The sequence below is a fragment of the Oryx dammah genome, unplaced genomic scaffold (genome assembly GCF_014754425.2).
Source record: "Oryx dammah isolate SB20612 unplaced genomic scaffold, SCBI_Odam_1.1 HiC_scaffold_8, whole genome shotgun sequence".
Classification (NCBI taxonomy): domain Eukaryota; kingdom Metazoa; phylum Chordata; class Mammalia; order Artiodactyla; family Bovidae; genus Oryx; species Oryx dammah.
This window is the reverse complement of record NW_024070192.1, coordinates 28,068,381-28,095,670: the sequence shown is the minus strand read 5'-3', so window position 1 is coordinate 28,095,670 and position 27,290 is coordinate 28,068,381. Positions and strand designations below refer to the sequence as shown.

Genomic DNA, 27,290 nt, shown 5'->3' with positions numbered 1-27,290 from the left:
CTGAATGTAAGATGTCACCTTATCAATATAAATAAAGGAAGAAAAATTCTTTTTTTTTTTAACAAAAAAATAAAACCAATCTGACTTCACGCTGATTCAGCCAGTCCCCGTCCAACATCCCAGGGCTCTTCTTTACTCTCTTTTTGGGACCGTGGTCACCCTCCTTCCCTGCACAGCAAACTCCATCCTCCATCCTTGGTTCTGACGGCTTCACTGCTTTCAGTGGTTTACGTTCTTTCCCAAGAGACTCAGCCTCATCCCAGAATTGCCGAACCGATCTCACCACCCACAGCAAACCTAAGCAAAGGTCCACACTTATTTTCAGTCCTTTTTGACCTTAGGCTCACCATTCCACTGCAGGTGCCCAGTGTTTAAACCAGAAGAGGCTCCTTCTGAGCTGGGTATTGATGGATGAATAGGAGTCTCCTGGGAAGAGAAAGGGGAAGAGAGGCCATGCGTGTGGAAAGGCTGGGGGGCCACTTGGACATGTGAGGTGTTCCCCCTGCTGTGGCTGCAGTCCAGTTTTGTTCAGAGGAAAGGGGAGTAACAAAGAATGAGTCTGGAGAGGTGGGGTGGGGAGGAGTAACAGAGAAGGCCCTGGTGGTTGGGCCAGGAGCTTCGGGTCAATAGTGGGGCATCAGAGTTTAGAAACTGTGGTGGATGGATTGGTAAATGAGTGGGAGTGGCTGCGACCACAAGTTCAGCATCCTTGCTGCTCTGGAGACTCGGTTTTATCATCTGTAAGGTGGGTGCAGGAGGAGGACCCACTCCCAGGGCTGCTGGGAGACGCCCTGGAGTCTGAGAGGGGCCCGTGGCTCACACCTCCTGTCTGGGACATCTCTGCTTCCTGTTTCTCCGTCAGGGGAAGTCTCGGTCTCAGCTTCAAAAGCACAACACGCTCTCAAAACAAAGGAAGCTGGTCCTCGACTGTGGAGGAAGCAGGAAGCTGCCGGCCCTGCTAGCAGCCCAGCTGCCGGGGCTTGGGGACAGCGGTATGGAGTCTGTGGCCCTGTACAGCTTCCAGGCCACGGAGAGTGACGAGCTGGCCTTCAACAAGGGGGACACGCTCAAGGTAGGGTGGCCGGGGCTGGCCGAGCTGTGCCTATGTGGTATGGGGGGGTGCTTAAAATCAGGGCCCGGATGGCCCTTCTAATAGAGTCTAGTCTCTGGAGGAAGATAGGCCCAGCTTCTCCAGCCATTGGCTACATGACTCTGGACAAGCCACCTTCTGCCTCAGATCCTCAGTTTTCCCATCTGAGAAATGGGGAGTTAGTTAGTGCTCCCTCCTTTAGGAGCCATTCTGAGAATTCAGCGTAGTGAGTGGCAGGGGCTGATTCAACACCCAGCTTCCCAGGAAAGAATTTGAAATGAGTTAGAGAGAGAGAGGCAAAGAGACCGAGACAGAGAGAGGGTCTTGGGAATTAAGTACACACACTAACCTATCGGGGATAAAACAACGGTGACTAAGGGTCTAGATGGGCCTCCCCACAGGTGAGATGAGCCTCAACGCTACGCAACCCCCTTGTGGAACCTCTGTGAGGAGCACACACCCTCCAGGGCAGAGGGATTTCCAGGCTCTCTCTCTCGGGAAGTGTCCCTGCTTACATGCCCGCATCTGGAAGCGGAGCTCAGGGTCCTGATTCGGGAGTGTCTGGCATGATTTGGGCACTGGAGCTGCCATTAAGTCCCGCTCAGGAAGCTCCCTGGGCCCCAGGCTCCACGCCGGCCCGGTGGGCATGAGACCGGCCATCCTTCCAGTCTGAGCCGGGGCCCTGCTCCACGCCGCCCCAAGCTTCAGGCCTCAGAAGGGACAGAACCTCCCGTAGGCTGACCATGTATGGAGCCAGGTCTGAACTCGGCAGTGTGCTCCAACGTCCGCCTAAACTGCTGCGGCCCCATTTTGCAGGTGACTAAGAGAGGCCCCCAGGCACCATGACTTGCTCAGTGTGGGGTCGAATGTGAACCCTGAACCTGGGCTGGGGCAAGAAGTTGACAGCTCTAAGAAGAACCACATCATTTTGAGGAAGTCCCCCCTTACCTGTGCTGGGATGCTGGCCCTGGGCCCCCTGGGTGGCCGGCAGGGGGTGTTGACCTGAGGACGTGTGGTTACCTGAGGGCGGGGAAGGCTGGCACCAGGACCAACCAGCCAGTGCAGGAGACTCTGAGATCTAGGTCCGGCTCACAGGCCTTGTTAGCCAGTCTGAGAGAGTTTGGGTCTCTAATTCCAGACTCCGGGGCTTGGGAGAAAGTGGAATCACAAGGAATTTGGAATGGGGTGGTCGGTCAGTGCTTTTCACCTGAGACCTGTGATGGGCAGTGTGGCGGGGAAGGATCTGTGGGGTCCCCCAAGGGAATCACTGTAAAAACTATGACACCCCCTTCCCTCCTGGATGCCTGGGCTCACTACCTACTCAGAGACTGGCCGAGTTCCCACTAACCCCGGCTAGAGCACTGGCATCTCCTGCTGTGTTTGCTTCTAACCCGGGCTCCTGAGGGCAGGGACATAAACCAGTGCTGGCACGGGGCAGGCCCTCAGCAAGACACAGGGTGTCAGAGGAAGGAAGGCGGGATTAAGATGTTAGCCAAGACCCAGGAGGGGACCTCTCAAGGCATGACAGGCCATGGGAGGGGCTGCCTTTTCCTTCTTTCAGGCAACAAACGCTTGCTGCCCTGTGGAGCATTGTTCTGAGTGCTGAGGCCACAGGCAGTGGACAAAGCCCAATCCCTGTCCTCCCAAACCTGACATTCCGGAGGGTGAGTCATGCCAGGAGGTGACAGATGGATGGAAGCAATCACCCGGGAAGATGGAATGCAGAGGGTGGGAGGGGCAGGGGGACAGCTTTAGACTGGGGTGGGGGCGGTCTGGGCAGTCTCTCAAAAGAAGTGACACCTCAGCTGAGATCTGAAGGATGAGCAGGACCCAACCATGCCGAGAAGAGGCGGGGGAGGAGAGTGAAGGAGGAGATGCGTCCAGCGGGGGTGGGGGTGTGAGTGAGTCTGCAGTGTGGATTCAGCCTAGCTCTGGGCTCCACGATGGCATAAAATATCACTCAATCCCTAAAAACGCCATCTGGGGAGGGGTCATTTAACAACGCAAAAATGCTCATGAGGCAACGTGAAGTGGCAAAAAGGCAGAATACAGAGGAATATACACAGAGAGCCAACTCACACGTGCTCAGTAGATTTGAGTTTTAGGGACGGGAAACTGACATTCCGCAGGTGGGAAAAGGAAAGCTAAGCCTCTTATAGGCACCGGATTCGTGCCTAGGAGAAAACACCAGAATATCCTGAGGAGTTAGTCCTTGGTCCTGGGAAGCGGGCCATCAGCAAGTCCCACCTCCTTGTTCATGCCCCTGCCTTTCCCTGAGGGACAGGGATGAGCAAGTGGGCCTTCCAGGGCCAGACCTGGCAACAGGGCCCTTCCTCACGGTGGTGCAGGTGCCAGGTCAAATTCTGCCTTGATTTAAGGTTTTGATGGATTTTTTTTTGTTTTAAATTTTAAGCAGTCTAATTTTTAGAACAGTTTGAGGTTTACAGAAAAATCAAGAAGATAGTACAGAGGGAGTCGCATCTGACATCACACGCCCACTCTCGCCCATGCACACTCTCTCCTGTGGTAACATTTTAAAGTATCAACTTGGTTCATTTGTTACATTAATAGACTGATATGGATACATTATCATTAACTACTGACAGCATGAAAATTTTTAGCATTGATTTTGATTTTTTAACATATTCTTTTAAAATACTATTTACGTTGATTAGTGACATCCTTGGAGCTCCCTAAAATCTTGCGCTCAAAGTGCCTCCCTCACCTCACGTGGTCTGGAGTCCGATTTCTGTAACTGCAAAAGTTTGACACGCAGCCCTGCAGCCCTGCAGCCTGGCAGCCCTGCTCCCTCTCCAATGCCCATCTGGTGACTGAGCATGCAGGCTGTCCATTCACGAGCGTGTTTCCAGCGCACCAGCTGTGAGCACCCAGTGGACACGCAGATCCCAGGCCCTGGGAGCTGGCAGGATGCTGTTCTTCCAGTCTAAGAGCTCTGCTCTTAGATGACCCTTTGGACAAGTAGCCCCAAATGTCACTTCCCTAAAGCATAGCCCCCTCCCAGGAGCAGGCTGCTTTGGGTGCACAGTACCTGGCTGTCCTGGCTAGAGGAAAGATGCGGGTGCTGGCTTACCTCTACCTCTTTATCGACAGCCTGGCCCCCAGAACCCAGACTCAGGGCGCCCATGGCCTCAGTACCTCCACAGGGACGGCCGGTGTGCCCCAGGTTGGACACAGCCAGCCCTCTGCTCCCCACCTGCCCCCGCAGCTGTTTCATCGCACCCAGCAGCCACACCTGCCCACCAGCACCCAGGCCCAGAACTTGGGGTGGTCTTGGCTGCTTTCTCTGCATCTCAGAGCCAGCCTGTCAGCAGTTCCCCCTAAACCATCCCTAATCTGACCACATCTCAGTCACCCCAGTCCAGGACCCCATCGCTGCTCACCTGGGCCCAGCTCCTCACATCCCTCCCTCCAGTCCACAGCCTGGTCTCCACACAACAGCCACAACCCAGAGCCTGACCTTCCCTCAGTGGCCCTCAATGGTTTCTCTTGTTTGTTTTTGTAAATAATTTTATTTATTTATTGGCTGTGCTGGGCCTTTGTTGCTGCGTGGGCTTTCTCTAGTTGTGAGAACAGGGGTTATTGTCTGGTTGCTGTGCTTGGGCCTCGCATTGCTGCAGCTTCTCTGGTTGCTGAGCACAGGCTCTAGGGCACGGGGGCTTCTGTACTTACAGCTCGCGGGCTGTAGGGCACAGGCTCAATAGTTGGGGTGCTCTGTGGCATATGGGATCTTCCTGGATCAGGGATCGAACCTGAGTCTCCTGCATTGGCAGGTGGATTCTTTACCACTGAGCCACAGGGGAAGCCCGCTTCTCTTGGTTTTGAAAATAAAAATCTGAACAGCCTCCTCACTCCCACCAGAGTACATTAACGTCCAGCTCTCGCCCTCCCTGTGCACCTCACGGCCTGGCCCCTGCCTCAGCTGCAGTCACACAGCTTTCCTTTCTGCTCTAAGGACAGCTCGCTCCCACCTCAAGGCCTTTACACTGGCTATTTCTTCGGCCATGGACACTATTCACCACATCTTACGTCCAGCCTTTCCTATAATTCAGGCCTCAGCTCACATGTCAGTCACCTCCTCAGAGATGCCTTTCTTGCCCACTCTCCCAGCCCTGTGGACAATCCCCTGCCCCAACCAGGCATCTACGTCTTCCTGACGTATATCTTGTGAGCACTCCCCACTGCATTAAATTATCTTGTTTATTTGTCTGTTTCCTGTTTCTCCCTCTGCCTCTGCCCACTAAAGTGTGATCTCCTGCTCCCTGCTGTGTCACTGGGCTGGACACAGAGCCTGCCCTGCAGGAGGTGCTCAGTGACCACGCTGGCCAGGGGATAGTGGCACAGGACAGCACCCAGGAGAAGGGGCTAATCTGGGGGCAGGCCAAGGTGGGAGCGTCACCAGGGAGGGTTGGCAATTCCTGTGTCTCAGAGGGTCTGGGGGCTCTGAGCAATGTTGACGGCAAGACCTCAGCTACCGCAACCCATCAGAACATTTCTGAGTCTTTCCCTGGAGTGGAGATGACAGGAAAACAAACAAAACTGGGATAGACAAGACGTGTTACAGCCTCATGTCTACACAGGACTTTGAAGGTCACAAAACACCACCACAAGCCATGTAGGCTGCATCTGTGTTATGGTTGCAGAAACTGAGGCCAAGGCTGCAGAGAGAGTTAGAGGCAGGCAGACTGATCTAGAGCCTAAGGCTCCCGGGAACCTTCACTGAATCTGTGTCCCATAAGCCCTGATTTTCCCATTAAGCTGGAGTGGCGGGGGGCGGAGGGGGGAGATTTGTTTTGTGTTGTTTGGTTTTTAGCAAAAGTTTTCCTGAGTCAGCCACCTGCTTCCGGCTGTCCCTGGGGACGCTAGCCTGGCCCAGACAGTGGAGACAGGAAGGAGGGGGCTCGGCGGGCCAGGCGGTCAGACGAGCTGCTGCCCCAGCCCTCGCTCCCACGGGGCCTCTGCTTGGGCAGCTCATCTGTGTCTGATTTTTTGTCTCAACCAAGCATCCCCACCGGGTTGGAGCTGATACGTGAACCTGCTCTAGGACGGACAGGGAAGACGGCCCCTGGGCAGGGTCCAGAGACAGAATGAAGGGGGACTGGCGTGAAGAGTGAGGGGGTGCTGCTCACCTCCTCTCTGGGCCTGCGCCCTCCTCTGTAAAATAGCTTTTGATGACAGCAACCCTGGGAGCCGGGGTGAGAAGAGGTGGCCATGGCGAGCCAGCCCAGCAACAGGGGAGGGAGCCCAGCGTCCCGCCGCCACCCACAGCGGCTCCCACCCACACTCGGGTTTCAGTTCCCCTTGGGCCACCTGCAGGGCGACGCGAAACCTGTGACCCGAGCCTTGTCTCAGCCCAAATACCTCCCATCTGCTCCCCAGGGTCTGAGCCCCCTACCCAACTGTCACCCCTTTCAGAAGTGCGGGTTTGTAAATGAGGGTGACCCCAGGTGACCACCACTTGGAGGGGCTCCTCAGACTGCCCCACCCTCCCCTGGGTCAGCAGAGGTGTCAAACAGTACCGTGGGCCCAGGCCCAGGGCCACAACTCAGGGACCAAGGGGCCGCGGGGTCTGCCCTAACCCCATGGGGTGCTGGGGGTCTGGGTGGCAGCACTTGGATATCCAGCTCCAGCCCCAAGAGCTCAGCCCATCAACCAAATCCTCCTCTAAGAAGTTCCCCGACATCCCCGTCTGCACTCGAGAGGAACACTGAGGGTCCCGCCACAACTCAAGAAGAGCCCGGCCCCCCTCCAAAAAAACGGGGCAGGGAAGAGCATGGAATCACATTGGATGGGGCCGGTGACCTCGCCTTCCTCTGGGAAGCGGGCCCCGGGGCTGGGAAGGGGGCCCCTCGGCAAGGGAAGCCAACACTCCTGGGTGACCGGGAGCCATGTCTCTCCTGCCCACAGATCCTGAACATGGAAGATGACCAGAATTGGTACAAGGCCGAGCTGCGGGGCGCCGAGGGGTTTGTCCCTAAGAACTACATCCGCATCAAGCCCCACCCGTGAGTAGCTCCCCCACATCCACAGGCCCCCTGCCCCGCTGCCAAATGTCCCCTCCCAGCCTGGCCCAGATGGAGTGACCTGCAAGGCCTCACCCCAGCCTCCCTCCATCCGTCTGGAGCCCCCTGTCTGTACCCTGAGCAGAAGTGGCGGACAGAGATGTGATGACTTGTCCCAAGTGGTGGTAGTCTGGGCCAGTCCAGGCCACAACATCGAGGACCTGGGACACCAGAGAGCAACCGGGCCCTGGAGAGGACGGGGCCTGGGCGCTCAACGGTGGGCCCACCAGCTGCAGCGCAGCCTCAGGCAGGCCCTGGCTCTCTCTGTTCTTGTTTCTCTGTCTGCAGTACAAGGAGGGCCGAGGCTTCACTCGTGGGGGGTCCTAGGAGCCTGTGCAGGGGTGGGGGTGAGGGGCCAGGGAGGAGAGGGGCAGGAAGGAGGCAGCCCTGAGGGCCCTGCCATTGGAGCAGGGGAGTGGGGGGAGCTGGACACTGGCCAAGCAGAGCTGGGACAGGGCAGAGCAGGAGTCAGGTGTGGGGCCCAGGCATCCCCAGGCCTGGGACCTGCTGGCCCAGGGAAGTCCCTGGTCAGGCTTTCAACGTTGAATGCCCTAGTCTCAGCTCCGGGACAGGCCTAAGTGGCCAAGAATCTGTGAAAGTGGATATGCGTGGAGTGAAGGCTGAAGTAGCCTTGAGACACAGTCATTCACCAAACACTGGCTATGGCCCCAGGGACCTGGCCCGGGTGATGCTGGAGACATGTGATGAGATGCTCGGGTCGGAGCACCATGTCCCAGGGAGAGACAGGAGGTAAAGAAAGTATGACAAGAGAAGGCAATCAGCATCGAGATAACTAACCAGGGAGGCCTTCTCGGAAGGGGTGACAAACTGAGGTTTTGAAGGATGTGTGTAGGAGTTAGCTGCGTAGAGTCAGAGAAGGGCATTCCTGGGAGAGAGGCAATGAGAACCCCTGGCTGTAGGGCTGCCAGCGGGGCCTCAGAGCTGGGTGGAGGGTGGGAGGAGCCACGGATGGGTTTCAGCGTGAATGGGGGTCCTGCATCTGATTCGGAGGCAGGTGACAGGGCTGGGCAGGCTAGAGGAGGCAGGCTGGGAGGTGTGACATGTGTGTGGTTGTGGGGTGAAAGGAGAGCAAGGTGCAGGGCCAGGGTGGGGCCTGGAGGCTGTTTCCTCTTTATCTGTCTTCGAGTTCTTTCCAAAGCTGCCACCACCTCCGGCTTCCTGTGTTGGGCAAGGCCTCTACCCACCTAGCTCCCCTGTCTGGGCTCCAAGCACTCCCACCCCACGACAGATCCTGTAGCCTGGACTCCAGGCCTGCAAGGTCTCTGGGCTGTGTGACCTTGACTTCTGTAAAGGGAGACAGATGGAGAGAACCTGCCAGGGCCACCAACCAGTGCCAGGTCAGTGAAAGACACAGTGGAAGTGGGACCCTCTAGGTGGAGGCTGTGGTCCAGCGAAGGCTGCAAGCCTAGGAGGTTGGAGGCCGCTGAGAAACCCAAGTAGAGGCTTTGGTTTACTCAGAAGGAAAGAAAAGCTGATGGATTTCAGGGCCATGCCCTTTGGCGCAATATGGTAGTTGAAGCCAGTCTCCACCAGGGCGGGTAGCAGCCGTGGAAGCTTCCATGTCTGATGGCCCTGGGGTCCCTGGGACAGATCAGGGACCAAGGGCATTTCCCCCACCTGACTGAAGCCAGGTCCAGGTGCGTTCTGGGCTAACTTCACCCTTGCCCTGGCTCTGAAATAGCAGTGGGGAAAGTCCAGCCAGCTACTGACTCAGCCCTTGGGGCTCCAGTGTGGGGACGTGGCAGGGCAGGGGTCTCGGGGGAGCCCTGATCACTGCCACCACCCTGCAGCCCAGGGAGCCTGGGGCAGGTGTGATGCAGGCCATCTACGCCCAGGGTCTCTGGGCCTCGTGGGCAGGGTCCATCGAGGGTCTGACCCAGTCGTGTGGGGGTCTAGGAGTGTATGGTCTGCTGGGCCTGGGAGGTAGAGTAGAAGTTTGCCAGGAGTGTGGGCAGACCAGCTAACGGTGGGGGAGGTGGGGTCCGCGTGGGTAAATGTTGGAGCAGTGGCAGTAAACCCCCGCAGGTGGCGGTGCCCTTGTCCTCCTAAGGGCTCTGCGAGCTGGGTGCTCTCATCACCGTCTTGTGGGCCAGGAGACGGTGGCACAGAGACGAGTAGCCTGTCCAGGGTCAGAGACGGAGGGAGGTTTGCCTCAGGTACTGTGGGCCTGGGCTGTGCCCACCAAGACGGAGTTGGGGAAATTTGCCAGGCAAATCTTGGGAGGGGACCTCTGCTCCTTCTTGGGCCTCAGTTTCCACATCAGTAAAATGGGGGCTAAGTGAAGAGTGAGCTGGGTTCTGGGGGTGTCAGGATGGGGAGGCTGGTTTCTCCCATCCTGTCCTTTGAGCCACTGAGGACCAGGAGGGGGCTGGGCAGCCTCCTCAAGACTGCGGTTGCAAAAGCCTTTGAGGGTGACGGCCGCCCACACGCAGACACCTCCTGTGGGGTTTTGTGGGTTCTTCAGAGACACCAGGCTCGGGAAACGCCCACATGGGGCCCCACTGGACCCCTGCTCCCCCCGCGGCAGCACCTACACCTGTTCCTGCTGGGGGCTTCCCGGAGGAGCTCTGTTCCAGGCACCCCCAAGCCCCGGGCCCTCCATGTCCCAGCTCAGCCTCCAGCCTGGAGGTTCCTCCAGGACTCCCAGAGACCCAGGCTGAGCTCTCAGAGGCAGCCTGGAGGCCCACCCTTGGCCACCACCTCCACCGCCTCCACTCCGGGAAAACCCACCGTGAGATGGGCCCAGGCCTCCTCATCTCCTAGCATGGGGGCAGTTGTGGGCTAGAAGCTCACTTTTGGGGTATGGGCTCCCAGGAGTGGCGTCTAGAACACAATGTCAGGACCAGGATTTTATTTTGGGGTGGAAGGTGGGGAGGAGCCTTGGAACTGCTCCTTCTGGCTGGAACCAGGGAGCCAACGCCATGAGCTGAGCAAGGTGCCTGTCCTGCTCCCCTTGGTCACCACCTGAGACGTTGGGGGCCCAACCCGCCCACACACAGGCTGAGCACATAAGTAAAAAGCCCTCGGAGGAGCTGCCAGCACTCACACGTGGCAGGCAGGGGAGGGGCAGGTGGGGCTGCAGGAAGGACCCTGTCTGCCTGCACCTGAGCCCCTGTGCTGGGCTTGCAGGGTTCTCTGTCAACATCCTGACATGACAGGAAATTCCCGCCTCGTATCCGCCCTGGCGCTCAGACTCAGGAAGGGGAGAAGGGAAACGGCTCAGGGAAGGGAGGCTTGGTGGCCTCGGGGCGCCAAGGTCTCACGGTGAGAGTCCAGCCACACTGGGCTTTGGTTTCCCCATGTGAACATCAAAAGTGGACTAAAACCCTGGGGCTGGGGAGTCAGCTGGAGATCACCTGGGCCCTTTAAGGGTAGGTGATTCCCAAAGAGCCAGACTCTGCCAGACTGGCTGGTGCATTTACAAGGAAACTTCTATATACCCGGTTCTGTTTGGTCAGAAGGAAGAGGGACTTGAACCTGTGAGGAAAAGTCCAGGTGGCCTCAGTCTGTGCATCTGTGAAACGGGTACAGGGAGGGACCCTTCCTCACCAGAGCAATATTTCTCTTTGGTGGTGGTTTACTCGCTAAATTGTGTCTGACTGAAAAAAAGACAAAATAAATTGTGTTTGACTGTTCACAATCCCATGGATTGTAGCCCACCAGGCTCTCTCTGTCCATGGAATTCTCCAGACCAAGAGTACTAGAGTGGTTTGCCATTTCCTTCTCCAGAGAATCTTCCCTACCCAGGGATTGAACCTGGGTCTCTTGCATTATAGGCAGATTCTTTACCATCTGAGCCACCAGGGAAACCCGTTTCTCTCTGGTCATCTTTAAAATGTTTTTTCACTTTTAAGAACCTACAATAGGAAATGTAAAAGCCCAGGTCTGGGTGGCTGGGTCAGAGTTCACTGAGGTGTGTGTTTGCCTGAGTCTGTGCGCATGTTAAGTCGCTCAGTTGTGTCTGACTCTTTGTGACCCCGTGGACTGTAGCTTGCTAAGCCCTGTCTATGGGATTCTCCAGGCGAGAATACTGGAGTGGGTTGCCATGCCCTCCTCCAGGGGATCTCCCCAACCCAGGGATCGAACCCGAGACTCTTGCGTCTCCTGCGTTGGCAGGTGGGTTCTTTACTACAAGCGCCACCTGGGAAGCCCCGTGTGTTTGCTTGGTGTGTTGGCAAAGGCTTGTGCTCGAGAGGCAGAATGCTGGGACTAGGTACAGCTCCTGTCTGCCACCATCTGTGACCTTGGGTACATGACTTCTGCCTCTCCGGGCCTTAGGTTGATAGTCTGTAAAGTGTGTGCAGTCACACCTCCTGTGTCCAGGACTGCTGGGAGGACCTGGCTGTGATGGGTGGCCGGCCCCTGCCCTCACCTTGCCCTCTCTGCAGGTGGTACTCGGGCCGGATCTCCCGGCAGCTGGCGGAAGAGATTCTGATGAAGCGGAACCATGCAGGAGCCTTCCTGATCCGGGAGAGCGAGAGCTCCCCAGGGGAGTTCTCTGTCTCTGTGAAGTGAGTTCTGACCCGAATACGTGGAGAAGGGTGGGCAAGGACAGGCCCTCGGAGCGTGGAGGGAATGACAGACCCCTGGAAGCAGATGACCGTCTGGGGGTGAGGCGACTGCAGGGCGTGGCCCTGGGCGGTGAGGATTGGAGGCTGACTGGGAGTCCTCCCATGCCAGGCCAAAGTGTCTGCCATTGTTCCACGAGCAGCAAGTCACCAGGGGAAGCTGATATGACAAGGCGGCAGGGGGAGAGCAGCAGGCCCCCCGGGGTGGGTGTCCAGGGTGTGCTCTAGACAGGGTCCCCCTTGTGCTACGCAGTCAAGAGGATGGACCCTGGGGCCAGAGTGCTTAGGTTCACATTCCAGCTCAGCCATTTCCTGTCTGTGTGACTTTGGGCAAGTCACTTAACCTCTCTGTACCTGTTTCCTCATGTGTAAAATGGGTTATTGCGAGGAGCAAATGAGTCATTCTATCGAGAGCCGTTAGAATAGTGGCTGCCACTGAAGCAGGGTGGCAGCCTCTGAGCAGAGCGGAACCTGAAACCAGAAGTCACAGTGGGGCAATGAGGAGTCCAGATGGAAGGAGGGGCAGGAACCGGGGAGGGGGTCGGGCCCCGCTTGTCTCTGTCCTGCCTCTTCTGCACCTGAAACAGGGGGATGTGGGAGCAGCAATTCAAGGACTAGTCGCTGAGTTGTGTGCAGTGTGCCAGGCAGTGTCAGGGACTTAGGAAGCAACAGGGAAAAAACAAAGTTGCTGTCCTTCAGGGTTTGTGTCTTAGTCGGGGAGACAGACCTTGAACAAGGAGAGAAACGAACACAGCAGGAGCCAGGTGGCAGGGGCTGATGGCCTCAGGTTTGAGCAGAGATCTGCAGCTGCAGTGCAGGCTGTCCGGGGCCCCGGGAGTGAGGACTGGGGGGAAAGCTTCCAGGCAGAGGGAACAGCAAATGGAAAGCCCCTGGGGTGACTGGGCAAAGCCAGTGCGGGGAGGGGTGTCAAAGCCAGAGAGAATGGCCTGATAGGTCCCAACCAGGGGGCGGGTTCCCCCAGAGCAACAGGCCCCCAGGGAGCATCCCCACTAGGGGAAGAAAGTGGATCCCTTGGGCTACCGAGGAGGAGGATGGCTGGGATCAAGGTGGGGCCTGGAAAGAGCCAGGTGGAGCCTCTGGTATTAGCACTGGGATGGGGCTAGAGGGTCAGGGAGGTGGCATGTGCCCGTGAACTGGGGACCACCAACAATACCACCATCAGGGTTGCTGAGGGCACTGGGCACGTAGCTGGATGGGATGGGTGGGTGGACGTGGGCAGTGTGGCCTCAGTGTGCTAGATGGCACCAGTCTTCTAGGACTTGGATGTGTCACAGCCAACGGCTGGCTGATTTTCCAAAGGATAAACGTACATAGGATGGCTTTGATGGCTTCTGATGGGGCACCAGGCTCAGAGGAGGGAAGAGCTCATGTCTCCCAGCAGGCCGGCCATGAGGCTCCTGTTTGCAGAAATGTGCCCCAGGGGAGGCCTTTCCTATCTGTTCTGTACAGAGCTTGTGGTGATGTGCAGTTGGCACACTGGAGCAGGTGGCTTCTCCTAGTCGAGGTCAGGAGGGCTGCTGGGGATGTTGGTCCCACATCAGGGGTCATAGCCGTCACCCGCCCCTCTCCAAGCTTTGTCACCAGCCTTGGCTTTTCTCACTTCCGTTTCCCCTGGGAACAGGCTGAGCTCCTGATCCAAGGCAATGGCTCTCCTCCTCTCTGAGCCTCAGGGGTGGTGAGACCCCAGTTCTTGGCCCTGAGCGTCTGGAGTCCCCTGGCTTGCCCCTCCCTCCACAGCCCAGCCCCTGAGGCCAGTGGGTCCCCCGAGGAACAGGAAGTGGCAGTTTTCCCTGTGCCAGCTCCCAGGGCCCGGTATCTCCTGGGAAAGGCGCCTGCCAGGCGGGGTGGTCTGGCCTCGCTCCAGGAATCAGCTCCAAGGTCACCGCTAAGGAGGGCACAGGGGCCTTCTTTGGCTACCTCTGCAGGCTGAACTGAGCTTCTACCCACCTCCCTTTCCCTTGAGAGTGGATCCCATGGCCTGAACTTCCGCCGTGGGTGCCCTGGCACCCTGCCCTCTCCTGGAGCCTCCCTGGGCATGCAGACCTGCCACCCCAGGCACGGGGTCAGGCCAGCCAGCTCAGCCTTTGGGGTGTGTGTGTGTAGGACAGGGGAGGAGTCCCTCGGGGAGTGAGGGACTGGGGTCTCCACGATGCCTGATCGAGGGAAGTTCGATGGCAGCAGACATTCCACAGGCTGGAGGAGATGACATCTGAGCTGGGCCCTGAGGCATGAGTAGGAGTTTGGTGCACGAAAAGGAGAGGGGATGCCAGGCCCAGGGAACAGCAAGTGTAAAGACCCACGGGTGGGGCGGAGAAGGTGGGCTTGGAGAGCAGTTTGTCTCTTTGAGAAGGAGGGGGATGGACAGTTTTAGGGAGCCAGCACCAGTGCTGTCTGGGAAAGGGGCCTGGAGTGTCCCTCAGAGAAATCCCTGCACACACACTGTCCCCCCTGCTCCACCCCAGGCATCCTGCCCAAGCATCTCCCCTAGCTCAGAGCCAGAACCCTGGGTGCCCGGGTTGTGGTGTGTACACGGCACCACAAGGTGGCGCCCTCCAGCCTCAGTTGCATCCCCCAGGGCCAGGATCCTGGGTCCTGCCCCTACTCTGGTCCATGCTCTGTCAGGTGGCCTTTCAGGGCCCTTGGAGGACCACCAGGCAGACCTCAGAGCAGGAAACAGACTCAGGGCATCTGTGCTAGGAGAGTGGCTTTTGAGCAAGAATATCAGCTGAGTAACCCTGGGCAAGGTACCCGGTCTGTTTCCTCGTCTGTGAGATGAACATCGATGTAAGGGGCTGAGTGCCAGCAAGCTCTCCCCAAGTGTTGGCTTCCCCAGTGGCTCAGCAGTAAAGAACCCGCCTGCCAGTGCAGAAGGCACGGGCTCGATCACTGGGTGGGGAAGATCCCCTGGAGAAGGAAATGGCAACCCACTCCAGTGTTCTTGCCTGGGAAATTCCACCGACAGAGAAGCCTGGTGGGCTACTGTCCATGGGGTCGCAGAGAGTCAGATATGACTTAGCGACGAACAACAACAATCCCAAAAGCCAGCTATAGTTGTCATTGCCATGTCAACTCTCCTAGGACCACACAGGGCCTCCTGGCCCCAGCCCCATGGCCCCAGGCTGTTAGAGAAAGGCCAGTGGCCATGTGGGGGTGAGCAGCCCAGCTCTTCCCTGTGTAACCTCAGCAGATCCCATCCTCCTCGGCTGTGACGTCCTTATCTCCATCGTGGAGACAGTAGCCAGGACGTCGTGAAGTCCAGTGACCCACAGCCACCCTTCTGGGTGATGATTACACGGATGCATGTGCAAGAGCGTTTCCACCTCACTGGCAGGGCTCCCGGGACCTCTGATCCTACACGAGTGGCATCTCCCACCCGCTCTCGCCAAGCCTCATAAAGCTGTCAGAGGTGGGGTTTACGGGCCTTGCACTGCCTCCCGGAGCGACGGTGGCCACGGCTGGGTGCCCTTTACAAGTTTACAGAGGGCGGTCACCCCCCACCCCCACCTCCGGGAGCATGTCTGAGCTGGCAGCCTGCGGGCCAGGGCAGGGGTGCACGGCCTGGCTGTGTAACTTTTGCCCCCACTCTGATACAGGCTGCGGTGGGCTCCTTGGTTGGAAGCAGTTTGTTCCCCAGTGAGACTAGGAAGATGCTTGCTTCTTTTCAGGCTCAGGTGCCTGGGGTCCCAACCTGTTTGCTCTGCTCCTCTGGTTGCTGAGCCCCTACTGTGCACCAGGTCCCGTGCCCAGTTTCAGGGACTCAGCTGCCAACAATTGAACAAAGCTCCCTGTCCTTTAGGCTCAGGTTCCACTGGGGCGACTGATAATTTTATACATGTATGTATGAGGAGATGTGTATGTATAATTTATTAAACAATTAGTAAATTATATAAAATCTTGGAAGATGAAAAAGGCTCTTGGAAAATGATGCAAAGAATCGGAGGAAGGCATAGTTTTATGCAGGCAAAGACAGGGAGGAAGTGACCCCAGAAGCCTGGTGTGCAAGTGAAGAAACAAAGGCTCAGAAACAGGCAGTAACTTGCCTGAGGTCACACAGCCAGAAACAGCAGAACTAGTGCCCATTGACACCCCCATGACCTGGAAAGACCAGGTCTGCCCTTCCGCTCTCCTTCCCTGAGGCTGAAAACCTGGTGTTGGGGGTTCTCTCTCCACTCCCTTCCCAAGGTCAGTTTGATTCTATCTCACATCTGCTGTAGAACAAGTCATCCACCCCCTCCTTTTTCACAGATGGGAAGACTGAGTCTACACAAGGGCCATGCCGTATCAGAAATCACCCAGTAGGCAGTCAGCAACCTGGCATCCACCAGGCCACCGACCTGGCCTCCAAGCCCTGACTGGGGGGTCCTGGGGACCCTGACACCGTACCCCTGCCTCGTTTATCCACCCTGGGCTACTGTCACCCTGGCTAATGCCGCCACCAGGCCAGAAAAACCTGCTGGGCAGGACCAGCGGCAGTTAGCATCAGGCCTGACTTCATCCTTTAGACCTTCCTGAGAGCCCAGGGGCCCGGCCCAGCCCTCACCCCCCTGGGTAGGTGGGCGTGGGGGTCACAAACAGGGATACATACACCCATGGCTGCTCAGAGACGGATGCACATGGCCGGCCTCCCAGAGCAGAAGGAGACACGCACACATCCAGGTGTGATGGAGAGACACTGGCACACGCAGGCCCAGACATCACACACATACCCCAGGCTTGGTGCCCCCTCCAGCTCGGGAGGGCTCACCCAGCAGGGTCACCCCTGCTAGCTCTGGGGCCACCTGGACTTAGACTCGGGCCTGGGGAGGTAGGAGACAGGATGGCAGGGAGAGAGAGCCTGCCCAGGTGCTGGGTCCTCAGCCCTGTCACATGGAAGAGGGCCGGTCACTCGTTAGGCCAGGGGCTGGCTCAGAGGAGGGTCACGCCTGCTCACAGACACAGCAGACCAGCTGCCCCCAGCCGTGGGCGGGCTCCTCTCCCCTTTGGGCCCTGCTATCCCATCTTGAGCCATGCACAGGCTGGGGACTGGACCACGAGAGCTTCCCAGGTTTGAGAATCCGCCAGTTGTCAGACTGATGAATTGGAGCAAACTCTGGGAGACAGTAGAGGACAGAGGAGCCTGGCACACTGCAGTCCCCAAGGTCACAAAGAGCTGGACTCGACTTAGCAATTGAACAACAATAAGGTTCTAGAACTTCTGGGTCCTTTGCCCCCTCCCAGGCCTCGCCCCTCCCCTGGGTATGATCAGGGAAATGCTCCATTCTGGGTGACGCCCAGGTGACTGAAGATAACCTTCAAACACCAGAGTGTTCAAAACTGTGCTCACTTGGAGCTGAGGTCTCCTCAAAATCCCTACACCCTCCTCCGCCCCTCACCCGGAGGACAGCTGCTGAATACATCCCCAGCTCTTCTTCAGAGATGGCACTGAATTAGGGCCTCTGCGTCCCCAGCACCACGGCCACAGTCCAGGGGCTGGGAGAACCCCAGGTTCTCCGGGACAGGGTACAAGGGAGTCAAGAACCGAGGCTGCAGCAGGCCGGACAGGAGAGAGGTACCTGCCTGCCCGCCTGCCCTCCTCCCATCCTGGGACGTGGACACACATGTCTTACAGCCGACAGCACAGGTGCTTAGTCACCTGGGAACAATGCTTGCTGACGGCACACGAGCGGCTTTGTCTCTTGCCGGGGTGATGGCTCCGGCTGGTCACAGAGCCTCCAGCATTTTCTGGCCTCAGTTCTGTAGGTGCAGCTGGCTGCCCTGAGAGTGACGTGTGTTAGAGGGGCTGGGACTACAGCTCAGAGCCAGCGGGGGTTGGGGGATGTCAGCGGGGTCTGGGAGTGAAACAGCCAGTGAGCATGGATGCCCTGGGCTGCCCCACAGTGCCCCTGACCAGATCCTCTCTCAACTGGGCTATGCCTGGGCCGACTCCTGCCTTCCTGCCTTTGGGTATCTGTGAGCAGCGGGTTGCAGGCAGGCTGCACAGGGCTGGGGAAGACAAGGAGTCCCCTGACTCTGACGGAGGGCATCTGAGGCAGCTCACAGAGCTTGGGCCATGTTACCCAGGCTTTGAAGCATGAATAAGAGTTTGACTGAAGAAGAATTTGGAAGAAATAATGTAGCAGAGGCCTGGAGGCATGCTTGAAAGTGGAGAGAGAGGTTATGCGTGGTTGGGATCCTTGCCTTGGGCGGGGTGGGAGGATTCCCCCTCCCCCAGGCCCAGAGACACAGAACGGAAGGTATTTACCTGGAACAAATCTCTCTTAAATCTCACATCTTACCTTTAACAAGGCAGCACGCCAGGCCTGGGGCTGACAGGTGGAGGAAGTGAGCTCAGACAGGGATAGGCAGCTGGGGGATGGACGCCAAGCTCTGGTCCAGGCCGTCGAAGCACTTGGACGGCAGCACTGCAAGAGCTCAGGCTGCCCAGGCATGTGCGGCCCCTCCTGGCGTGGGATAGACCGAGCACGGGGAGGGACCGGCATATCCCTCTGCCCTGTGGCCAGTCTGGAAGAGGCAAGCCATCCCTTCAGCTGGAAGGTGCTGGGCAGAGGGGTGGGATATAGTGCAGTTGGGATGCAAGGCTGGGTAAAGGGAGGGAGAAGAGAAAGGGGTACGTTGATCACATCAGAGTGTATTTGAAGAAAATTGAGGCTGGACAGGTCATCAGAGCCAGACCTTGAGATCAAGGTTTTAGGATTTTATCCCGAGGGCCGAGGGCCGTGGGGAGCCATGGGAGGTTCTTAAGGGGGGTGGGGGTGGACAGGAAGCATCCCACAGCCTGAGCCTCTTGCACACTGGCAGGCGTTGGTCTAAGTCGAGATGGTCTTAGGACTCGACCCTCAAGGGACTGTGAGAGCTGGGAGGGGATGAGGTCGGGGAGGGAAAAGAGAGTTAAGGCTGAGGGGACGTTGGAGAGAAGAGGTGCTGTCAACTCACCTCTCTCAGAGGAACCATGCAATATTGCCAATAAATGAGCACTCACCCAGAAGGGAGGTGTTACTATGAGGAAACTGAGGTTCAGAGAAAGTAGGTGATTTGCCTAAGGTCACAGAGCAAAAAGTGTCCTGATCCAGGCTCCACATCCTTAACTCCACACTCCACGGCCAGGAGATTCCCTGTGCCTTGCATGGAGCCTGTTGGTGGGGCCTGGGACCCCTTCCCCACCTTGTCTCCTCCTGACTCGGTCCTCACCCGGAGAGGAAAAGGCCAGGTTCCAGGGGGCAGGGGGAGGGCCCATCCGAGCAGCTGTCTGAGATGGCCTCTCCCCCAGCTACGGGGACCAGGTTCAGCACTTCAAGGTGCTACGTGACCCCTCAGGTAAGTACTACCTGTGGGAGGAGAAGTTCAACTCTCTTAACGAGCTGGTCGCCTTCTACCGGACCACCACCATCGCCAAGAAGCGGCAGGTCTTCCTGCAGGACGAGGAGCCCCTGCCCAAGGTGGGTGGGGTTGGGGGTTGGCAGGAGAAGGGTCTAGCACAGCTTCTCCAGTTCTGTTCTGGGGGTTGCTGTGAGGCAAGAGGAGTTGGGGGGCAGGGGGAGGCGGGAAGGGCGGGTAGAAACTGCCGGGCAAGCAGAGCCTGGCTTATTCTCAGCCAGAAGCTGTGCGTGGCACATAGTAGGTGTCCAGTAGTTGTGTGTTGAGTGAGTGAAGGTATGCCACCTGCTGAGCCTCCTGGGAGCCTGCACCTCACAGGTAGGAAGCAGAGGTGCAGGGAGCAACGGGACTCGTCCCAGGCCGCCTGCCGGATGGGGTCAGCACTGGCTTCTGCTTGCCAGCAGCTGGCCTAGGGTTGGGAGGTGAGGCAGAGGGTGCCCATGGGCCAGGTCCTGGCCTGGTGGAGGGGGTCTAGCCACCCCTTGTTCTCACAATAACAGCAATTTGCCAGCCGGCTCTTTCATCAAGTGGCCCTGGGACCTGATCTCGGTCTCATTAGGGTGATGAAACCAGCTAGTGGGGTTATTAGACCTGACATACTGTTTTCCTTGGGATGGGGTGTCAGCAAGGCCTGGGGCTAGAGGTCGGGACCCTGCACAGCCTCGTGAACTTGGGTTCTGTGGGGGAGGGAGAGGGGGCTGCAGGCTGTTGCTCCAGTCCTGCCTGTTCCTAGGCCCCCCAACCCCCACTCCTAGCCAGGTGTGATCTTAGGGCCAGTTCATCCCTCCCCTGGGCCTCAGTTTCCCCTGGGGCCAGTAGGATGAGCCCTGGGAGCTGATAGGAGAGTAAACAGTGTTTTCAGAGGACCCCCCTCCCCCGCCTTATGCACCCTCCTCCCATCACCACATTTAGTGCCTGGCCCACTCAGAGCTCAGTCTCAGGGATGGTTCCCCCAGTGGGTCTACTGCCCAGGCCAGCTCTGCCCTTGGAAAGTGTGAGGGGGCCACGAGGGAGCTGGGGGCTCCCAGAGGGCTCTCCCACACCCACCGTCTGGCTCTGAGGTCACCCACCTTGCGAGGTGACTGCCGAGCAGGCCCGGCCCCTGGGACCCAGGCTGTCTCCTCTGTCCTGGGCAGAGAACCGCTAATTACAGCCTGTCCATGATCCTATCGCCCGCCCAGATCAGATTCTGCAGGCTGGGAGCAGAGTGCCTGGTGGGCAGGCAGGTCCAGGGTGCTGGGTGTGATCATTATGGCGCCGGGCTGACGTGCCTCGGGGGGAGCTCTCATCCAGCAGCCATTCGCAAGGGACAACCAAGTCCCACAGAGATCAGGGACTTACCTACGGCCACTGGGGCATAGGTGGGACTAGAGCCCAGCCTGAAAGACGAAAGTGTGCAAAGTAACATCCTTTGCCTCAAACCCTGGCCAAAGGCAACACCAGCAGACTGCTCCTAGCCACACATCACTTTACAGTTTAAAGGCCTGTTCCCGTAGGTCTGGGGCCTGGAGTCAAAAGCTCAGGAGAGAGCCCCCAAGACGCACAGGTATCTAACCAAAGTCCCATGCTGAGGCCCAGGACTTGGTCCCTTGATTGCTGGCCATGTGGTCCCAGCTGGGCTGCCAGGACAGACCCTGTGGAGATGCAGGGTCTGTGCTGCAGATGTCCAGGGAGCGGGCAGTGGGAGGCCCGTGGCGGGGTGGGGTGGCGGGATAGCTGTCATCTGAACCTGGACACAGAGCTGGGTTCAATCCCAACTCTGCCTCCTCTTGGGGATTCCGTGGGGACAGCCCAGCTGGGGGCTCCTGAAGGCCCACTGACCGTCTCCTCCCTCGCAGCCGCCCCGGGCCTGCTTTGCCCAGGCCCAGTTTGACTTCTCGGCCCAGGATCCCTCCCAGCTCAGCTTCCGTCGAGGTGACATCATTGAGGTCCTGGAGCGCCTTGACCCCTGCTGGTGGCGGGGCCGGCTCTCCGGGCGGATCGGCTTCTTCCCGCGGAGCTACGTCCAGCCGGTGCACCTGTGACTGGAGTGGGCCCAGGGGCTGAGTCAGTGGATCCGCCGTTCACCAGGCATGTGGAGAGAGGACACTGGCGCCCCCAACCCAGGGCTTTGGACAGGAGCATGGGCATCTTGACTATCTGGCTGGCCTTTGGAGCTTCATGCTAACTGGGATGGGCCCAGTGCCCCGGAACCACTGCCACATGCAGTGCCCACCAGTCTGGGGGCTCCAGGGCCTCCACTGGCCTCTGACATCACAGGGTGGCCAGCACGGCCTGTCCGCTCCAAACACCAATGCCCTGCCCCAGGAGGGCTGAAGACTCGGGCTCCACCCACTGGGGGCTGAAGCCAAGGAACCACAGGCTGGGCCTGCCTGTCCCTCCATTCAAAGCCCCAAGGGCTGGCTACTGGGGAGGGGGCTAGGGCCCTGTGTACTGGTGACCTGGACTTGCTGGACAGACCCTGGTGGAAAGCGACTTCTCAGCTGTCCTTTGAAGACTCTGGGATCCACAGGCCTCCAACACCCCTGTCCACTGCAGACACTTAGTGAGGAGGGCAGGGCAGAGGCAAGGTCCCGAGGAAGGAGGGCAGGGGTGGGAGGAATGGAGGCAGCTGCTCCTTGCCACCGGCCCCATGGGACGGATGCACTCCAAGGGGGCAGCCCTGGACATGGCCCCCTAGAAGACACAGCTGTATCTGCCATATTTGTTGAGGCCCAGGTTCTGCCCAGACCAGGGCTTCAGGAAGCAGGGGTCACTGCAGACCAGGTGGGGAGCTGGGGCAGGAGCTGGGCTTTGAGGTCCAGCAGCATCCAGGATGCGGGCAGCCTCGGTGGGCCTGGCTTAAGGAGAGGCTGGGTGTCTATGGGGATGGCGCCGCCATACAACCCGGGACACTCAGAGGCCTGAGCTCTGGTGAATTCGCTGCTCATGACCTGGGCCCGTGAACTCAAATAAATACAGTAAAAGAATATAAGGATGTCCGTGAGAAATCTATTTTCTTTCAATTACAACTACTATTTTTAAAGTATCAGACATTCTTTTTTCCCCATTTCCTCCCTAATTTTTCAGAGCTCCTACTTGGCTGGCTTCGCCATTCTCTGGGCACTGGCCTGCCCTGTGGCCCAAGGCGCGCTGCCCTCCTCTGGCCCTCGGTGTTCTTGATGGGGAAAGGGGTGCTCTGGGGGCAGCGTCAGGCGAAGTAGGCGTAGAAGAAGATGTTGACGCACATGAGGAGGATGGCGTTGACACCGCAGACGCGAGCCCAGAAGGCGTGTCTCTGGGATGCTCGGCCATCACCTGGGGATGGTGGGAGGAACGGGCAGATGAGGGCACAGGGTCCCACCCAGTGCCCTTGCCTGCCGCCCTGCCACAGGTGGGAGCAAGAGGGGGGCCTAGGGTCACACACACACACCTGTTTTCACTCCCGAGGGCAGGTCCTGAGCTAGAGTCCACCAGGTCAGGCTCTGGATCTAGAGGGAAGGGCAGGGGTGAGCCCAGACAGGGGTCAGTGACGGAAAGAGGGCAGGGACCAGGGTTAGATGGGGTTACAGGTCAAGACCTAGAAGATTCCTGAGTCAGAGAGGGTCAGAGGGGTGAGGGCAGGCTCACCTGGACACCCTGGGGGTGTGGTGTCAGCAGGCTCCCAGCTACCACCACAGCCCCGCTGAGCAGGAAGAGGGCCACGGCGAAGTGCAAGTAGTGGACGCCATGGAGGATGGGGGGCCGCGTGTCAGGGTGGCCGCAGGGCGGGGCTGGGTGCAAGAACTCCAGCACCAGCCTCGTGGCACCCACTGCCAGCCCTGCCATCAGGCCCCAGAAGGCTCCCTGGAGGAGAAGGCAGGGCTGCTGGGGCCTCAGGAGGAAGGCCAGGCCTCCCCAACTCGGCACCCAAGCACTAGGGGAGATGAGTCCTGAAGCCTCCCGCTCTCCCCACATCCCACCTGCTCATTGGCCCGCCGCCAGAAGATGCCCAGGACGAAGACCGCGGTCACCGGTGGGGCCAGGGAGCTGGTCACCGACTGCATGTAGATGAAGAGCTGCCCACCGTTGGAGCCCTGCAGGACGGGGATCCAAGCCACACTCACGCCGATGAGCACCACGATGACCAGCCTGCAGGCGGCAGGGGGCAGGCCGTCCTCAAGACTCCCACCCCTCCCCACCTCCCCTGGGTCACTGAGGCTGGCTATCCGTCTGTCCCCTGCTGCCAGAGCTCTAGCCTCCTCCCCGGCCCCTGTCCTCTCCTCCAGGGATGTGGCTGGCCTTGCCCTCTCCAGACTCTTCCATGGCTCCCAGCTGCCTGCAGGAACCGCCCCTGACTCGGCCTGTGTGCTCCCGGTCATCCCTGCGGTCTCCCCCTGGTCTCCTGTCCATCTTCAAGGCCCGGCCCCGCCTCTCTAGGTTTGCTGCTGTCTCCCGCTCCTGGTGGCAGCAGCCTCATCCTTTAGTTCCCTGCTGCACCTCCCGGCACACAGTAGGTGCTCAATACACTTGTGAATGACCTGTTGCCCTCACATCCAGGCCAGACTGAACCCCTGGTGGTTCCTCAAACCCTGGTGGGCCTTTGAAGGAGTTGGGACCTCTGGTGGTACACCTCACCCTCTGCTGTGTGTGGTTTGAAGCCCCTCCCCCTGCCCCCCTGTGCGGACACCTCCTCTCAGCTCCTGCCTGCCTCTGGCTGGTGTGAGCCACCTCCGCCCCTCCCTCCCCCAGCAGGGATGTGTTTCACTCATTCCTCCATGAAGCACTCATGAGGAGCCTGCCCAAGAGAAGGACGGGGTGTTGGGGCTGGGTCTCGGTGAGGAGTGGGCCTGGTTTCTGTGCTGCGCCTGGAGTGGGGTATTCTGTCATCGTGTGCTCAGGGCTAGGCCAAGGGAGCCCAGAGGAAGCACCAATCCAGTGGGGCTTCCAGGAAGAGGGGGCCTTGCGGCATTGGGGGACAGAACTGGGGCCAGGTGTCCATATGCTCTTCTCTGCTTAAGGGCCCCTTGACTGTATCCTGGGTCACCTGGATGTCCCTCACCCCCAAGGTGGGTGACGGGTGGGACCCTCCGGGACCCTAGAAAGGACAGCAAGAGGCCATGTGTGCAGCTGGGCAGGTCCTCCCCTTCCCGGCCTGAGGGAGAGGGTGGAGGAAGGAGGCGCCCCCTTGATTAGGGCTAATTAACCCTCCGCTGGCAGGCGGCGGGTGCTGCCCTCTTCAAAGGCACGGGCAGGCTGCACCCCACCCTCCTTTCACAGGCCCTGCGTCTAACACCAGACTCAGCATCTCTCACAGGGCTGGGCCTCTGCAGCCGGCCTGAAGTGTGGCCCTGGCCCTCACCGGCCTCTGGGGTTTGCTCTTTTGACTCAGCCCCTACCAGGCTGCCAGAGGGACCCCAAACCCAGAGGCTGTTCCTTCTGCCTGGAATGCGTAATCAGCTCCTCTCCCAGCAAAACCTCCTCATCCTCCAAAGCCCAGCTTGAGGCCCTCCTCCTCCAGGAAGTCTTCCTGCCCCTTGCCACACACTGCATTCTGCTCTCAGGTGGGCAGGCCCTCTCCACTGTCCCTGGGCTGCAGCTGCAGTCACTTGAGGGGAGCCCCGCAAGGCCAGGTGTCTCTGAGACCTCTCTGGGTCCCAGGGAGGACCGGCGTTAGCGGACTGAATAGCAGGGGTGGGGGCAGGGAGGACCAGGGAGTGAGGCTCGGGATGCCAGTCATGAAGTGATCACACTCCGAGGCCTGTGGTGGCTCCTCCAGCCCCCAACCTGAGGCGATGCCAGGCTCCCAGGGGACCCCTGCTGCCCTGCCCTGTCCTGTCTCTTCTTGGACTGGGGCTCCAGAGACCCAGAGCCCGCATGGGGCAAACACAGCTTGAGCGGTGCTGTTTTAGGCAGGAAGCAGGCTGGAGGTATTAGGGGCGTGCTGGTGCTTCAAGAGGGCAGATGGTAGGGCTGAGCCCTGGGGCCTAGAGAGGGTGGGCAGCCAGGCCCACATCACACAGCTGTGCATCCACAGGCAGGCTGGCAGGGCCCAGGGTGGGCTTGCCTGGGTGGATGGGCGTGAAGGTGGGCCAAGGGTGCTGTGTCGGGGCTGGGCCACATGGAGGGGAGACCAGCTCAGGACTTTGGCCAGGAAACAGCAGGCAGGGGCCGTGGAGCCACAAAAGGGGCCCTGAGGCTGCTGTGTCCAGCCAGGGGGGCGAGGCACACCCTGGGCGGTAGGAGAATGCCCAGTCCCAGCATCTGGGAGATTGGAGCTGGAAGGGCTCAGAGAGTCACCTGGCTGGGAAAGGTGGCCCAGGTGCCGACCCTGGGAGTGGAGGGAGGGGCTCCCTGCCCTGGAGGAGGCCCAGGCCATGCAGGAGCCCACACCTGCTAGCTGGCATGTCCCAACACAGGCGGCTGTGCTGCGTCACAGGACAGCTGCCTGGAGCTCAGGGGACCCCACCCTGAGGATGGGTGCCACGTGCTCTCAGCTGGAGGGGGCCCTGCTGGGTCAAGCCCAGCACCAGAGAGCAAGGTCCCCGGGGTGGACAAAGTGGGGGTCACATGGCTCAGAGGGAGATAGGTGGGGGCAGGATCCCTGAGAGGGCACCAGGTCCCCTTCACCAATCACAGAGTCTCAGCCCGGGAGCTCCTGGGGACTTAGCCGAGCTTGGGGATGGAGGGTCAGGCCAGACACAGCTACACCCACAGGAGGGGTGTCAGAACACCAGCGGGACCTACAAGGCCTGCCTAATCTATGGGAGCCACTGGGCTCTAGTTCCTACAGGGGCCTTCCAGGGGAGGGGACTCAGTCCTTGCCCAGGGGTATCAGGTGGGCTGCCAGGAGGAGGCACTTGAGCAGATTCTAGAAAGATTAGATGAGTCATGGAGGGATAAGGATAGGACAAGCAGGGCTCAGAGGATGTGGGCAGAAGCTCAGTGGGGCCAGAGGGACAGCTACAGCCTGGGTGTGGCCACGCCCAAGTACTGGCTCCCAGCATCTCTGCAGCAACTGGGATACAACAAGGGACTAGGGGCTCAGGCCCAGGGAAGACATCTCTGGATGTTGGGGAAGGGGGCTTTCCCAGCAGACTCCCTCAGAGGTCTTGACTGGAATAAGAGAGCTACCCAGGATGGGCATGGCCAGGGGCCGGATATGGAAGGTGGGGGCAGGATGTTCTGGCCTCTCCTCTCCTCTCCTTCCTGGCATCATTCTATCCCTGACCAGCAAACTCTTGCTCATCCCTCAATGCCCACCTCTGGGGGTTCCTCCTGGGCTGAGGGTGTGCTGGGGAAGCCCTCCTCCCCGCCCCTCCCCCATACCGTCCCACCAGCAGCAGCTCCCGCTCGCCCGCACGGGGCCGCAGCCGCCTCCAGATGTCCATGGTGAAGAGGGTGCTGCTGCTGTTGAAGATGGAGGTCAGCGAGGACATGAGCGCAGCCATCATCACAGCGACCATCAGCCCCCGCAGACCTGGGGGAGGGGTACAGGCCACTGTGACCTCCCTGGGCTGCTCCCAGGCCCTGCTGATGAGGCCCCTCCAAGTGCCCGCAGGCAGAGGCCCAGAAGTGTGGGGGTGAGGGTGTTGAAGGTGGTGGGAGGAAGACCCTGACTTGGGAGGCTGGGGCTGACAGTGGGCTCCTGCAGCTGCAGGCAACGTGTCTGTTCTCAGCCTCTTCTTTCTACAGAGCTTGCAGCTGACAGGGTGCTTCCACACCCAGACTTCATCTGATGGGTGAGGAGGTGGAAGCTCAGAGAGGGGAAGAGAGTTGCCCAGGGAGGCACAGCAGGCCAGAGACAAAACCCATGGGGGGTAGTGGGGGAGTGACAAGGGACCCTCAGCCTGGAGCCTACACCCCGTGCAGGGCGCAGGGGCCCAGGGCCTGGGGTTTCTGCTACCTCTTGTGCATGGCTGCCAGGAAGGCTGAGGGCCCCTGTCTTGTTGGCTCCAGGGGAGAGGAGATAAGGCTGCCAAACTGGGGGATAAAAGCCCTTGAAAATGAATGAAGGGCCCGCATCGAGGTGGGCAAAGCCCTGCTGTGCAAGGCCTCCTGGGGTTATAGGCTCGAAAGGGGCTGAGGGTACAGAGGACTCAGTGCTGTGTGACTTTGGGTTGGTTGGCTCCCTCTCTGGGTTTTGCCACAAGTCTGTCTCCAAAGTTTCCTGTGCTT

The 27,290-nt window shown here is 59.2% G+C and overlaps 2 protein-coding genes across 3 annotated transcripts in view; one reads left to right on the top strand and one right to left on the bottom strand.

Moving 5' to 3' along the window:
* The first annotated feature begins 902 nt into the window (after nucleotides 1-902).
* On the top strand, nucleotides 903-22,128 carry LOC120867402 (GRB2 related adaptor protein). Of its 2 annotated transcripts, XM_040245842.1 has the most exons (5): nucleotides 903-1,072; nucleotides 7,016-7,113; nucleotides 11,580-11,702; nucleotides 19,048-19,216; nucleotides 20,993-22,128. In XM_040245842.1, exons 1-5 carry the CDS (start codon nucleotides 995-997, stop codon nucleotides 21,176-21,178), a joined length of 654 nt encoding a protein of 217 aa, XP_040101776.1. In that variant the 5' UTR covers nucleotides 903-994; the 3' UTR covers nucleotides 21,179-22,128. The 2 variants fall into 2 exon arrangements, with proteins under 2 accessions (XP_040101776.1, XP_040101777.1); XM_040245843.1 differs by lacking the exon at nucleotides 11,580-11,702.
* A 20-nt stretch (nucleotides 22,129-22,148) lies between these two features.
* SLC5A10 (solute carrier family 5 member 10) overlaps nucleotides 22,149-27,290 on the bottom strand; it is a 55,445-nt gene continuing 50,303 nt past the window's right edge. The window contains exons 11-15 of the mRNA XM_040245836.1: nucleotides 26,442-26,592; nucleotides 23,096-23,264; nucleotides 22,764-22,979; nucleotides 22,567-22,624; nucleotides 22,149-22,451 (exon numbers count right to left, since the gene is read on the bottom strand). Of these exons, the coding sequence (XP_040101770.1) occupies nucleotides 22,345-22,451; nucleotides 22,567-22,624; nucleotides 22,764-22,979; nucleotides 23,096-23,264; nucleotides 26,442-26,592 (701 nt within the window). The 3' untranslated portion in view covers nucleotides 22,149-22,344. The remainder of the gene's footprint in view (nucleotides 22,452-22,566; nucleotides 22,625-22,763; nucleotides 22,980-23,095; nucleotides 23,265-26,441; nucleotides 26,593-27,290) is intronic.

What these genes read in the sequence shown, in the direction of transcription:
- LOC120867402 (XM_040245842.1), top strand. Translation starts at nt 995, where the DNA reads ATGGAGTCTGTGGCCCTGTACAGCTTCCAGGCCACGGAGAGTGACGAG. An exon ending in ACAAGGGGGACACGCTCAAG is followed by an intron (nt 1,073 to 7,015) that starts GTAGGGTGGCCG and finishes TCCTGCCCACAG; the next exon opens with ATCCTGAACATGGAAGATGA. An exon ending in ACGAGGAGCCCCTGCCCAAG is followed by an intron (nt 19,217 to 20,992) that starts GTGGGTGGGGTT and finishes CCTCCCTCGCAG; the next exon opens with CCGCCCCGGGCCTGCTTTGC.